At 41.6% G+C, this 15,659-nt stretch overlaps 1 protein-coding gene across 6 annotated transcripts in view; it reads right to left on the bottom strand.

The window, feature by feature from the left end:
- Window positions 1–14,425, bottom strand: part of ANKRD28 (ankyrin repeat domain 28) — a 227,276-nt gene extending 212,851 nt beyond the window's left edge. For 4 of the 6 annotated variants that reach the window (XM_073333566.2, XM_078851764.1, XM_073333567.2 and 1 more), the window contains exon 1: window positions 14,180–14,425. In XM_073333566.2, the coding sequence (XP_073189667.1) occupies window positions 14,180–14,206 (27 nt within the window). In that variant the 5' untranslated portion in view covers window positions 14,207–14,425. Of the gene's footprint in view, window positions 1–3,600; window positions 3,825–4,102; window positions 6,277–11,385; window positions 11,466–14,179 lie in introns of those variants that run through there. The other 2 variants (XM_073333565.2, XM_073333568.2) reach the window with 2 other exon arrangements.
- Between the last annotated feature and the right edge of the window lie 1,234 nt (window positions 14,426–15,659).

Genomic DNA, 15,659 nt, shown 5'->3' with positions numbered 1-15,659 from the left:
AGAGAGAGCTCTTACAGCCATATAAATAAAAAGAAAACAAATAAAGAAGTGGAACCACTACACATTGAGGATGGGGTAGAGATTAAAGATATTCTAGGTTTGGCCCAACACCTAAATGAATACTTTGCCTCTGTTTTTAATAAGAGTAACGAGGAACTTGGTGGCAGTGGCAGGGTGGCTAATGGAAACAAGGATATGGAAGTAAAAATTATAGGGTTCCCAACCCTCCAGGATTGGCCTGGAGTCTCCCAGCATCCATCTCCCAGTGACTACTGAAAGCAATCCAGGAGATTTTAATAGAATATTTTAAGAAAACGACATTATGTCATGTTGGAGGGGGGGAATCTCCCAGAATAGCTTTAGTCAGAGTTGGCAACCCAAAGAAATTACTACATTCAACATGGAAACCAAAATCATGGGACCAAATCAGGTGCCCCAGATAATCATCTTCCAAGAATATTAAAGGAATTGGCACATGAAATTGCAATTCCAATAACAAGATTTTTTAATGAATCCTTAAACTCAGAGGTCACACCCTAAATGACTGAAAAATTGCCGATATAAAAAAAGGAAAAAATCTGACCCAGGCAACTGCAGGCCTGTTAGATTTACTTCAATTGTACAAAGAAAAGGAGTACTTGTGGCACCTTAGAGACTAACCGATTTATTTGAGCATGAGCTTTCGTGAGCTACAGCTCACTGCTGTAGCTCACGAAAGCTCATGCTCAAATAAATCGGTTAGTCTCTAAGGTGCCACAAGTACTCCTTTTCTTTTTGCGAATACAGACTAACACGGCTGTTACTCTGAAACCTTCAATTGTACACAAGCTCTTAGAGCAAATTTTGAAAGAGAAAGTAATTAAATACATGGAGGTAAAGAGTAACTGGGATAACAAAATATGGCTTACAAAAGGTAGATTTTGCCAGAACATGATCTTTCTTTAACTAGATAACCATTTTTTTAGATAAAGTAAATACAGTAGACCTAATCTACCTTGATTTCAGTAAAGCATCAAATATTGTTCCACCTAGGTCTTGAAATTACTAGTTAAATTGGAGAAGGGGATTAATCCAAAAGTGGGTAAGGAAATGATTAAAAGGGGAGACTACAATCGGTCATATCGAAAGGTGAACTGTGCGGCTGAAGGGCCGTTACTAGTGGAGTTCCTGGAGGATTGGTCTTGGGCCCAATCTTATTTAACATTTGCATTAATGATCTTGGACAAAAAGTGGGAGTATGCTAATAAAATCTGCAGATGACACACAGTTGGGAAGTACTGCCAATAGAGAGGAGGACCAGAGTATCATACAAGATGATCTGGATGACATTGAAAAGTGGAGTAATAGAAACTGAATGAAATTGCAAAGTCATGCAATTAGGGACTAACACAATTTTCTGCTAAAACTGGAGATTTACCAGTTGGAAGCAAAAGAGGAGAGGAAAGACCTGGGTATAATGGTCAATCACAGGAGGACTATGAGCCACCAGTGTGATACTATCATGAAAAAGGCTAATGCAATCCTAGGATGCATTAGGAGAGGCATTTCCAGTAGAGATAGGGAAGCACGGTGGATTTTATTTAAATCAAATTGACTTAAATCACTAGTCAGAGAGACTCTATTTAATCATGGATTTCTACATAAAAATGCATTCCTGTTGGTTGTTATAACTTTAATGCATATTCTTCACAAATCAGAGATAGATGTAGGTTTCATTTTTAGAAGGGACACACACTATATTTTTTAAGTGATTTATTTTGAAAACTATTCAGATTAGTTTTACAGCTATATCAGAAAATGAATGATTGTTTGGTTATTTCATTTACCAAAGATAACTGAAGCAGATATTTATGAAATCATTGAGAGGTGAACTATCTCCAATTCAACAGGTTAATCATTAATATTTGGAGGATTTTCTTGCCATACTGTATTAGCAGGAGAACTGCTAGACTGACTGACATCTAACTAAAACAACATTCTGTATTCTGGATTATTTTTTCCCTTCAACAGAAAACATAATATTTTAACAAAAAAAGCATATGAATTTTTGTATTTAAACATTCACATTTTTTAAAAATCAGGTTGTTTTAGTTTTAACTAAATAAATGAAATTAAAAAAAATTAAATTGACTGTCAGCCAGGTCAACATGAGAAACTTAAAATATTGGCTAATGCAGCTAACTCGGTTGTCTTCACCTTCACTTTCCTGTTTGTTCATAATCTGGAAAAGAAAAACAAGCTTTCCTGCTTTTTCAGGTCCCAAACGATTTCTCAATTTGGAATTAATTAGTCCAAAGAAAGAAAATATTCTTTCTATGGCTGAAAAAGCTACTGCTGTTAAAAGTGAGATTATCGCTTCAACAGTCTCTGAATCCAAGTGCTTAAGTGACTTCCATCAGTTCACTTGTGTGGCTTTCTTTAAATCATCATCAGCAAACATTTGTTTCTTGAATGGTTCACCCTTAGTTCTGAAGTTTATTATAGTTGCCGTTATGGAGAGATGATTGCTGGATGTCCATGTCATAGCCAACTCCTCTTCTTCAGACGTTAAGGTTTGACTCTGGCACCGAGTATTGAGAATATTTGCAAGAAAATGACCTGGAGATGGTGCTTGTCCCATTCTTTTTTTAATGCTTGTAATTTAACTCTGTCATTGCATATTTCTCTTTTTAAGATCTCACTCCGTTCTTTCCAAATTTCAACAGCGTCAGCAACAAAACAGCTATTTCCCTGCATTTTGTTCGAGACTACAGAAATAGGCTTCAGGGTAACTCAGCATGTGTTCAACATTTCTCTTAAGCCCAACGTTGAGAACTTTTGTTGTGACAGTGCATCTATTTTTTCACGATTTTGTTCACAAACTGTCATCAAATTAGGTCAGTTCTCGATACAGTGCTCAAAACAGTCCACTACTGAGTTCCATCACACGTCTTGTGGGAGAGTTAGCTTGGTTCCTCCCACTTTTTTCAGAGCAGCTGCTGCAAAGTGGTTGTTACAGAAGTATTTTGCAATTTCAACAACATTAGCCTTTATCTCTGGAACACTGAAATCTTTGGCTGGAAGGCAAATGAGCACTGCAACCGTATGTTATTAGCTTGGGACTCTCTTCACTCTCTATATAATAATAAATAATAATTTATTATTCTAAATAATTTCTTCTCATCTTAGATACATTTGCAGCATTGTCTGTGACCAAGCTACATACTAGACATTTAATTTTTTTTTTCACGGTTTGTTATAGCTTTTACTGCTACTTCTTAGAAGTATTCTGCAGTGTGTGCATTTCCTGATATATCAATTGTTTCTGTAGGGAAGACATTCCCTTCTGTTGTCACACAAGCACATACAACAGGAATATTGTGGACATTGCTCCACCCATCAAGACTCAGGTTAACAATTTTACCCTCTAGACCTTTCGCACACTGCTCAATTTCTCTTTCATACATGTTATCCTGTAATTCGCCTGCGACATCTGCTCTGTTGGGTGGACTGTATCCTGGTCTTAATGACTGAACCATGTTAATAAAGTGAGGGTTCTCGATCATACAGAAAGGAGAGTTTGTTGCATAAACAAACAGGGCAATTTTTTTCATCAATTACCTCTTTTTGTAATCTGCTGGTTCTTACCACAAACTTATCTATGGTTGTTTCAGGATGATGGAGATTTTTTTTTCTTTTTGCTACAGGTGATATACTGTAGCAATGTGACATACATTATGTGACTGAAACACTATCATTGGCAGATAACTCTGCAACTATAGAAAATGATGGTGATCTTGAAGGTGGATAGTCTTTAGAATCCTGTATGTTGAGGATGGATTTTCCTAAACAAAATAAGACAATGCAGTTATTTAATTACCATACTACTCATTTAGTATTACTCATTGCATTTACTGACACTCAGTACTACTTTAAAGGTGAAATTGTAAAAGGAAGATCTGCCTATTTCAGCTATTTATTTTTTATCACAACTGCATCTAAAATGATAGTACCATACAGTAACAGCTATATTTTTTGCTCAAACATGAGACTCCAAGAACACTCCAGGAGGACGAAAGACAGTCCTTAAGAAAGAAGTACGATATAAAAAAAGTTTACCAACCTGAAGATCTTGCATGTTCAGACATGTTCCTTTCATTATCTTCAGTGCAGCTTCCCCCGGAGAAGGAACACCTCTCATGATGTTGTTTCATTCGGTCAACCAGGCCTTGCATTTCTTTGTTGCACTGTTTGCATTTTGCACGCATGCCTGTCTTACCCACAGGTGGAGGAACTTCATTAAAATATTCCCAAACTGGGTCTCTTTTACGGCCTGCTGATGTTATAGGTTTTCCCTTCTCGTGAGAGAATCATATGGTAGATCTCAAATCAATGAAGGCTACATTCAGAAAGACCTTAAGACTTCTGGAATATTGAGCTCAAACAGTCTCACTTTTGTGTCTACTGCCTCTCCCTCCCTTCTCACATTTATCTCCAGACTTCTTCTCCTTGTCCAGATCTATTCCGTCCCCAACAATATTCTATTCATTGAACTTTTTGAAACTTTGGACTTTTAGAGAAAGGTAAGGGATTGACTCGGTGTACACAAATTTGCAGAGGGACAATAGGGTTGAGGTCTGTTATTTCTCACCTCTATATATTATTTATTTCTTTTAAAACATTTTTTCCGTTAACAAGCATGTTATCTCTGGAGACACAAATCCACAGTTTGAGAACTGCAAAACTAAGCATCTCTGATGGTATCTTCTAGACTGAGCCCCATTGGGTAGATAGAAAGATTAACCTTAATAATCTACACAGAAGCCCCTGCAACCCCATAAGATTGGGTCCCTAATACTTGAACTATTGAAACACATTTACAAAATTTTTCTTAAATATTACATGACTATATTGTCTCATACTATAGAATTAGAATTTATAATCCCTATTCCATGATGAGATCTTTGAGCTATAATGTATCTTAATTAAAACGATCTTCAGATAAAATGCTTTGAGGAAAAAACCTATCAAAAAATCCGATTTAAATTAAAAAAAATCCAATTAAAAAAATTAAAATCATTGATTTTTATCCACCCTGTTGGGAAGTGTTGTTCCCACTGTACAAAGCACCATATCAGGCACTCATCTGAAATACTATGTGCAATTCTGGTCTCTGTTGCTTAAGAATGATGAATTCAAATTGGTACAGGTGCAGAGAAGTGCTACCAGGATGATCAAAAGAATGGAGAACCTGCCTTACAAAAGGAGACTTAATGAGCTTTGTTTAGCCTAACAAAATTAAGGCTCAGGGGAGATATGATGCTTTTTATAAGTACATCAGAGGAACACACACCAGGGAGGAAGAAGAATTATTTAAGTTAAGGGTTAATCTTGGCACAAGAACAAATGGATATAAACAGGCCATCAGCAAGTTTTGGCTTGAAATTAGACAAACATTTCTAACCATCAGAGGAGGGAAGTTCTGCAACAGCCTTCCAAAGGGAGCAGTGGGGGCTAAAAGCCTAACTGCTTTTAAGACTGAGCTTGATAAGTTTATGGAGGGCCCGGTATGATGAGGGTGCCTACAATGGCACATAGCCCATCCACAACTGCTATTTGCAAATATCTCCAAAACCGCCAGAGATGGGACACTCGATGCAGAAAGCTCTGAGTTACTACAGGGGATTATTTCCCAGGTCGCTGGCTGATGGGTCTCACCTACATAATCAGGGTGTAACTGATCACCATATTTGGAGTCAGGAAAGCATTTTCACCCAGGTCAAACTGGCAGAGACTCTGGGTGAATTATGCTTTCCTCAGCCACATGGGGCCTAGATCACTTGCTGGTTTGAACTAGAGTGAATGGTAAATTCTCTAGAACTTGAAGTCTTTAACAAGATTTGAGGACTCCAGTAAATCAGACAGAGGTTATGGACCTATTGCAGGAGTGGATGGATGAGATTCTGTAATCTGTGATGTGAAGGAAATTAGACTAGATAATCTTGATAGTCCCCTCTGGCCTTGAAGTCTATGAGTCTTACAATATATGCAGTAGGATATCAGTTGTACTCAAAGATGAGGAGCTGCTTTATTTAGATTTACTTGCAGTTTTAATATGTCAAATAATTTAGTAGTATGATTTGTATTATACTATAAATTATTACGTGATCATCCCCCTCTATTCGACATTGGTGAGGCCTCATCTGGAGTACTGTGTCCAGTTTTGGGCCCCACACTACAAGAAGGATGTGGATAAATTGGAAAGAGTCCAGCGAAGGGCAACAAAAATGATTAGGGGTCTGGAACACATGACTTATGAGGAGAGGCTGAGGGAACTGGGATTGTTTAGTCTGCGGAAGAGAAGAATGAGGGGGGATTTGATAGCTGCTTTCAACTACCTGAGAGGTGGTTCCAGAGAGGATGGTTCTAGACTATTCTCAGTGGTAGAAGAGGACAGGACAAGGAGTAATGGTCTCAAGTTGCAGTGGGGGAGGTTTAGGTTGGATATTAGGAAAAACTTTTTCACTAGGAGGGTGGTGAAACACTGGAATGCGTTGCCTAGGGAGGTGGTGGAATCTCCTTCCTTAGATATTTTTAAGGTCAGGCTTGACAAAGCCCTGGCTGGGATGATTTAATTGGGGATGGGTCCTGCTTTTGAGCAGGGGCTTGGACTAGATGACCTCCTGAGGTCCCTTCCAACCCTGATATTCTATGATTCTATGTAAACACAACCACCATAAATAACTTTAAGTAGTTAGCCACTGTAACTAAGGCAGCTTCAGTCTCCCACTCAAGTTCCAGAAATAGGAAAGACAGAATAAAAGCAAGAGGAAAATAAAAGAAATATGGAAGAAAGAAGTTGGTAGGAACAAGAAAACAGATCATATCCAGTAGTAATTTGGCTTCACAAAATTCCAGTGGATTAGGAAAAAGACTGTGGCCAAATGTTGAAAGACATGAGAAAGTGGAAGATATACAAGAAGTGCAGTAGAAGAGTAGATGCATTTCTTCCCCAATAGTTCTTGGTCAATGAACAGACTAACAGAGTTTTGGGGATGTTAATATCCGTACAGGAAGGAGGGACTGTTTGCAAATCACTGTGAACTTGGAACTAGCAGACTCCAGCGGATACTGGCAATTTTTCTAGAAGCTTTTATGAAGTTAGCTCTTTATTGGCATGACAGGCACGGTTTGGTTCACCTTATTTTGTTTCCAGATCCTTGGCTACTAACACACCTGCAAACCTTCAATTGGATCTGCACAAATGGACCCTTATGCCCTCACAGAGGCCTCACTGAGGTCAAAAGGATCTGCTCTTCAGATCAGAGTGCAAGCCCAGGGCTTTTGTTTAGGGTTTTTGTTCTCATCTGAAGAAAAGGTCTTGTTACCAAGTCAGTGGCTCTCAAAATCCTCCCTCCCTCTTGTTGGGGTCCATTTACTCAAAGACAGCAAAGACCTGTGACACTAGGTACTCCTTAATAGCTTTATATTTAAGGACCATGGAGTGGAAGCAAACCTGAGCTCTGTGTACTGAGATGGATCAGCTGTCTTCCATAAAGGGAAAAGTTCTTTGAGCTACCTGAGCCCAGACATCATCTTGTCAATGCATATGGATTCTGAACCCAAGGGCACCAATTATCAGAAAGTCTGAAGAAAATACTAAGAAAGGAAAATATTTTGATGTCTAATGTAGTTTAGATGCAAGTTTTAAGTGTGGGAGGGGTTGGGGTTGGTGGTGGTTGTTTTTTAAAGCAACCAAAAAAAGTTCCTAAGAGATTGGAAAGGAGGTTGTTATTGGGCTTGTTTGTTTTTGTTGCTGCTTGGTATTTTAGATGATTTTTTAACCCAACTGCAACCTCTTAAATCTAATACGGAAGAGACATGCATTCTCCAAAATTTGATATTTGCACAGGGTTTAAAGAGTGAAAACGGGTATTTCCATGCTCCCCTCTCACCCCAGAACAACAGCGGCTCTTCTCCCCCTCCCCCATCCCAATGGGGCAATTTATCTTCCTAGTCCAATAAGGATAGTTTGGATGTTAATCCTTTTTAGGATTCATGCCAAGAATAAAGTTTAACACTAGCAGTAATGAAAATAGCAACCATGTAAGCATTCAGTGTTCATGAGCACACTGCAAACATTTTTTTAACTGCCAAACGAATAAGATCCATCTTAGCTAAGAGAAAGATAAATGAATAAAAAAAAAAATCAGGACATGAACTTTCGAGGTAAGTGGTCAACCTAATAGCTTCATGCAGCCACTTCTAATTCTCTGCCTTATTCCATTAAGCAGAGTCTGACTTCTGGGAAATAATGCATCCTAAACATAGCCTAATGAGTAGTCCAACAGAAAAGTAAAATATGTTGGCAAGTATGCAGTGCACAGATGGCCTTCAATGGCCACTATCACAGGCCTTAACCTTCTCCCCTTACCTGGTGAAGAAAAAAAAACAGCATGTGAACCATTTAAATATTGATGTCTTAATGGAGGATCCAGTCTTTAATAGTTATAGTGAAGCAGTGTTCAATGAGATTTGCCACAAATCTGTTGCTAGCCTGTTGCTAGAATAGAACGCGATGAGTGGCTATAGATTTTGATGGAAGAGGTCTCCAAGTTTCAGTAAAAAAAAAAAAAAGTGTACTGAAATTAAGTGTACTAACAGGCATGTAACAGATTATTATGGAAAGTATGGTCTTGCAGGTCTTCTGAAATTAAAAATCATTTATCTACCTGTTTAGAATAAGCAATACTTGACAAAACATTCTGGTGCATGCATACAACCTTAATATTTAGAATTCTGTAAAATTTAGTTCATAGGACAAGTAAACTCTTGCTTCTTGCTCAATGTATCAAGAGTTTCCTAATACTTCTATGACTGAACTCTAAAGGAGACAAACACGATTTGGCTTTCAAGATACCAAATCAACAACTCAAAATATTCTCTCAGACAACTAAAAAGCTATGAGGATTAACAAAGAGGAAGTTTTATTCATTAATTGAGGCATATCAGAATGCAGAGAAAACTGCAACTACAAGTAAACTGCTTTTATTTAAAAAGTTAAAACAAATTTCTCCTCTGATCAGCCACTCTACAGATATCAAGCATTACTGTATGCAGTGTGTAGTACTGTCACCTCCATTCCAAGTGAAGGGAAGGCAGATATGAATACCACGAAAATTGTTGGTAAGCCTTTCTGGAATAAGGCAGAACATGTGGCATCTGACACCAGGGTGATGGGCACAGTACAGAGCCAGAAAAAAAAGAACACTGGCTGGTGCCAGATGTGTTTAGGATGCCACCCAACAAGTTGCATGAAGTACCACATAAGTTTGTACAGTCAAGCAGCCTGGAACTAAGAAAGGACTCAATATACTGAAAGGATCTACTTTCCACAATGATTAGCAGATACTCTGCTATGCAAGTTAAACATCAGGTTGTTTTCTCATCATTTGCTTGGCTGTAATAGAAAAACATTTACACATTTCAAAAGTGCACTACATTTATCACATGCAGAATCTGAGCCTAAACTATTACATCTCTAGAACTGCTATGAACAAGGCATTTTGTACCAAATTCTGGCCCTATGAGACTCCACAGCCGAGTCAGCCAGAACTCCACAGCCCAGTTTGACTCCGTGGGTGAAATCCCCGCCTCCCACTGTAGTCAGTGGGAGTCTTGCCATGGACTTCAATGTGGCCAGGATTTCACCCTGTGAGTTCAACAAATATCCTGGTGGAGGGATTTCTGACCACAGGTGTTGCCATATTACACACTGGATGACTTCACAACCCTTTCCTCCTCCAAATGTGTCCTCAAAACCCACTTCTGCTGTAACTAATGGTAGCTAGGACAGTGGTCCAGAAACCCAAACCTAACATGTTTAAATGATAAGGAACAATAAAACTGTATGTGCTGATGGCTTATGTAACCTTATTACTGTTCCCTTCATCCTGTAACCCCTTTCCTTTCTATTGTTTGTTCTGCTGGACAATAGAGTGACCGTTACACAGTTAACATACATCCTTTGTAGACAATCTGAAAGCTTAACACAACTCAGGATTGTCATATGTGAAACTTAAATTAACCCCAAAAGAAATCAACCTAAGAAGAGCATCAGAAGTGCTCTGCAACATTTACACAATAGGCTGATGTCCAAAGAACCAAGTCACATTTCCAGCTCCATTGCCTACGGAAAGTTACCAGTCTCTGCTGAACGAATGAGAATGACCTTGCATTTATCTAATATTTTATTAATTGGATTGTACAGCAATCACTTTGCCCACCAATGACGTGTAGCTATCACTGGAATAAAACACAGTATCTCTAACAGCACACAAATAACTTCAATATAGTATTCACTTTGTCTTATCAGAACAGTCTTCTGCCAGGATAAAGGAGAATTAACATCTCTTCTCTTATGAAGAGAGGCAAGGTTAGTTTTTTGTTTTGTTTTTTTAAATGAGCAAAAGATTGGTGACCCCATTTTCACATCTCACTCAAGAGATACTATCTCCTCTAGCATAGTGCCCCTGATCTGGTGCACTGGTTCAGTGCTGACCTAGCAAGAAGAGTTACACATTAGGATTAATGAAGAAAAGTTTCAGCCCAAAAAAAGTTTAGACAATTTTTTTAGTATTTGTAGGAGGTGCAGATGTGATACTCCAGAAACTGAAATTCTCTATCCACAAAAGTTACAAGATTATCAACAGTACAAACATTCTGCCGTTCTACTACAAATATACCTGAGCCCCCTAAAGAAGGATCACTGATGGAGAACAAACTACATTATTCCTTACTCTAAGTTTTTCAATCCTTAATTTCTGTTAAAGTTGACAAGAGTATTAATATGCATTAACTAAACTAGACAGATGTCTAATAGAAACTAGACTGAAATAAATGGGTTTCCCAAAGAACAAAGTACAGACATACACCAACTAACGACTTGACCCAACACCCACTGAAGTTAACAGAATTGCCATTGATTTTAATGAATGCTAGAGCAGACCTTTAGTTTGACTGCTACTAACAGGACTAGTCAGGCTATTCAGTTCTTCACTATAGGTACCTATTGCCAGCACTATGATCTATGTAGGTCCACTAGCATATTATTAATTTGATTAAATAAAGCTAGTACTTTCACAAGGAAGAGTACTTACAAGAATCATAAAACTTATCACAATAACTTCATATATAACAGATTTAACTATAACCACAATTTACAGTTACTGAATGCTGGAGTTTACAGCTTGGCAGCAAATACTAGAAATGATGCAGCATTTGACACTTCTATTAATATGGTACCCTAGAATAACTGCTTCCTCCAAACACTATCCCCCCAAAAATATGCGTTAATTTTCAGGTGGGGCTGGTCAATACCAATTTAAAACAAAAAACTTAACATACTTTAATGGGGCACCTAACTGGTAGAGCATCACAAATTCTAAATGAGGCACATGAGATGCTATCACAGCAGATCACTGAGACCAATCCAAAAGATGGCTATTTGAGTAGCAAGGTGAGAGCAGCATGCCACCAGCTGGGAAGAGAGCAAGATCTTTCATCTCAAAAATCTTCATTTTGTTAAGTAGCAGTGTATCCAAAGGTTATTCTTACTATAAAGAGAAAAATAAATTTCCATTATTTAACCATTATACACACAACTCACTAAATGGGCTTAAAAATTACACGCCATAGCAACGCAGAACAGCTTCCAAGTTTTCACACAATGATTTCAATGACAGCTAGCATTCAATTATCAACAAACACTACACAACTCCAACTATTAATATATCTTTTTAACAACATATTTTCTTCAAAAGATGCTTCTATCCCTCACTCTTTGGAAATGAAACTACACTTTCATACCAAAATATCTATACAAACTGACATTCCTATAAATGTTTAATTTCTCCAAATTAATTATTCTTTGTATTGTGGTAGTACCCAGAGGCCAAGCTCCAACCACACTGATATTTTTTCCTGCTGCACAGTAATGAAATTCAAAGAGATAATTTACATGCTATTGCACGGATATGATTATTACTCCAGAAATTATTTCATACTTAGGGCCCTACCAAATTCATGGTCCATTTTGGTCAATTTCATGGACAGAGAATTTTTAAAATGGTAAATTTCATGATTTCACCCATTTAAATCTGAAATTTCACAGTGTTGTAATTGTAGGGGTCCTGACGCAAAAAGGAGTTATGGGGGGGGTCATATGCTTATTGGAGGGCAGGTGCAGTACTGCTACTCTTACTTCTGCGTTGCTACTGCTGGCGCTGCCTTCAGAGCTGAGCAGCTGGAGAGTGGCAGCTGCTGGCCAGGAGCCCAACTCTGAAGGCAGAGCCACTGCCAGCAACAGCATAGAAGTAAGGGTACCATGGTATGCCGCCCAGCTCTGAAGTCAGCACAGAAGTAAGGGTGGCAATACCAAGACTCCTTAAAGTAACTTTGTGTCCCTCCTGCAACTCCCTTTTGGGTCAGAACCCCCACTTTGAGAAACACTGGTCTCCCCCCATGAAATCTGTATAGGATAAAAATCACACAAAAGACCAGATTTCACGTTCCGTGAGGTGTTTTTCATGGCCAAGAATTTAGTAGGGCCCTATTCATTCTGTACCTGTACACCTGACAGCTTGGAATCTCTAGTATGAAGTGCTTATATGTCATATAAATGCGAACAAATCAGCCTCCTCTTCTTTGTTTAGTTAGAAGAAATCAATATAAAGTGATCATAAAATTAAAGCCCAAAATAACTATTGTGAATATTAAATGTATTTGGGGTCTTATAAGACTTACTAATTAAATTTCAGGTCTTCCATTAAATCTGAGTTTTTGTTAATTTACTGACAACAATCAAGACAATTATTTATAATTCAGTAGCCACCGTCCCATCTTGCTAGGCATTGTACAAGTAAACACACAGAGGGCCCCTGCCTGAAAGAGCTTACAATCTAAGTGTAAAACATGATGCACATGGATACAAATATACAGAGAGCGCAATGTAATGAAGAGATACTGGTTAGCATGATAAGCAGTGGCCCACAGCACATCACATCAGCTGCTTCACCACTGCCAACTATTTTTGTAGGCATCACAGCAAATTGTTTTAAGGTGACAATATAATGGGCTTTGTGGATTTTTATTGAGATGGCTGATGCACAAAGGGCAGCATGGTAGAAAGCACAAACATTCGAAAGCACAAACATCCTAAATAAAACTGGCACTATTGGCAGAACATAGGTGGGAGGTCAGCATCTTCCTACTGTATAAAAAAAAGAGAGGTAAGCCAGAGAGGGCCTTAGAAATGAAGACAAGTAGTTTGTGTTTGATGGGGTGGAGAAGAGAGAGCCAGCAAACTGACACAAAGGTCTGTAATGCAGTCAAAGCAACAAACCAGGAAAGTTATCTTTGTAGCAGCATTTTAACTGGGTACATGGAACACAATGAAATTTGTCAAGGCCAGCAAGGAGGAGTTCACAGAAGTCAAGGCATGAAATGAAGGCCTGAACCAGGACCTTTAGCTGTACAGCTGGAGAAGACAGACCAAGATTTAGACACAGAACCAGACCAACGTCAATGCTCACCACTAACATAGTACCTTCCTTCTCCAAAGGATTTTACAAAAACTGAATGGTTCGGATGATCAGGAATACAACCACGCCATTAAAGCAGGGCGGACTTCCAGCGTCAGAGACACTAGAACTGGAGAAAGCAAGGCGGGTATCTTTTTAAAGTGATCATGGTGAAAGGCAGTCACATGTCGGCGTGCTATTTAACCCCTTTACTCACTCTCACACCTCAGAGGGTGGCCAGCGGGCGTGTGGCCGGGAACGAGAGCGGCTGGGCATGTGGGCGGGCAAGGGCAGACACCGCGGTCACCTGTTCGGCCGGGGCCGGTTACCCGGGAGAAGCCGGGGGGCGGGGACAGGCAGCGCCGAGCCCGCCCGCCCCCCTCACAAACACGCTGCAGGGTAACAAGAGATTCGCCCGCACCGAGCACATGGGCCCCCAGCCCCCTGCCCAGCACGGAGCGGCAGGCACGGAGCCCGACCGCGCACACGGGGCCCGGCAGCCCCCGCGCAGCCACGGGGCCTCCCCCGGAGCCTGTCACCCACGCAGGGGGCGCGCCCGGGCCGGGAATGGAGGAGGGAGGGAGGAAGGCAGGCGCCGCTTCACCGCCCTTCGCACCCACCTGCTCGCGGAGTTTAAGGAAAACCATGGCGAGGCCGCCGCACCGACCAGCCGCCGCCTCCGGCCGCCAACTGACTCCGGCTGCCCCGCCTCTTCCCAGGGGCCGATCAGCCCGTGCACAGGCCACGCCCCGCGCCCAGCCCGGGCTCCGCACCGGGCGCCGAGGGGGAAGCCGTGAGCCCTGAGGAAACAGCGCGCGCGGGGATGAGGAGGGGGAAGTCCCCCTCCTGCCCCGCCCCCTTCTGCCCCGCCCCCGCGTCGTTCTCAGAGGCAGCTTCCGGAATTAGACTCGGGCGGCCGCAAAGCAGCTCCCCAGCCACCCCCCCGGCCCGCCACTCACCATCAAGGGCGGTGCTTATTGGGCCAGGAGCAGGGGTCGGGGCGGAGTAAGGGTAGCGCCGATTGGCCCGGCCGGGGGAGCTAGCGTGTGATTGGCGAGCAGCAGCAGCGGGGGTGGGCGAGGCAGGTTCGGGGCACAGGGCGGGAGGCGAAGATACGGAGGTGGGCAGGGGAGAGGGTGACGGGCGTGGGGGGGGGCTGAGCCTGTATCAAGAACTGTAATTACCCCCCCACCGCTTCTGCCCCTCCACCGCCTGGGGAGAAAACCCCGAAGGCGCCGGGATGGTCACTGCTGCCGCCAAATGCGGGTTCATCTCCCTCCCGCAAAGCAGCGACTCGCGGGGGAACCAGGACCCAGCCTCCGGGTGCCCCAGTGACCTTCAGCTCCTGTTCTAGCCCGTCTGGCGCCTCGCAGGGGAGCGGGTTATCATTAGGGTGACCATACGTCCCATTTGGGCTGACAGTCCCCTTTTTTAAACCCTGTCCCAGACGTCATGACTTTTTTTTTTTTTTCCTTTTTGGCAAGAATGGCCATTTGTCCCCTTTGCTCTTGCCAGTTGCACGTTGCTCTGATCAGTCGCCAAGAGCAAACAGAACAAATGCCCAGTTTTGCCAAAAAAAAGCGAGTTGTGCCCCCTTAGTGGGGGGCAGCAAATCGTTTCGGGAGGCCAGTGGTGACATGAAGTGCTGGGCAGCGGGGCTCGAGCCGCCAGCCCAGGGCAGTGCAGGGATCAGGTGGTCAGCCCCAATCCCTGTCGCATGGGGCTGGGGCAAGCAGCAACACCGGGTGGCTCGGGACAGCCCTGTGCGGAGGTACAGGCGAACGGTGATGTCATGCATCTCAGGCCAGCCCCCCACAGTGTCCCCGATTTACTTTGGTAAATATGGGCACCTTACTTGTCATAGAGTGAGGTTTAGGGTGTGGAGGTGACAACCAAGGTGCTGTCATGAGGCCAATTGGAGCCTCCTCTATGTGGGGGGGCGGGGCGGGGGTTTTATATTGCCTGGATTTTAAGGCAAAGTTTCAGAAGATATGGAAGATATTTTCCAGAAACTGTCGGAGAAGTTAAGTAATTTGAGTAGAAACCAGAACTACTTTGTGAAACTTGTATTGCAAACAACCAAATTCTAACTTGGGATTC

This window comes from Lepidochelys kempii, chromosome 2 (genome assembly GCF_965140285.1).
Source record: "Lepidochelys kempii isolate rLepKem1 chromosome 2, rLepKem1.hap1, whole genome shotgun sequence".
NCBI lineage: Eukaryota > Metazoa > Chordata > Testudines > Cheloniidae > Lepidochelys > Lepidochelys kempii.
This window is presented reverse-complemented; position numbering and strand designations above follow the sequence as displayed.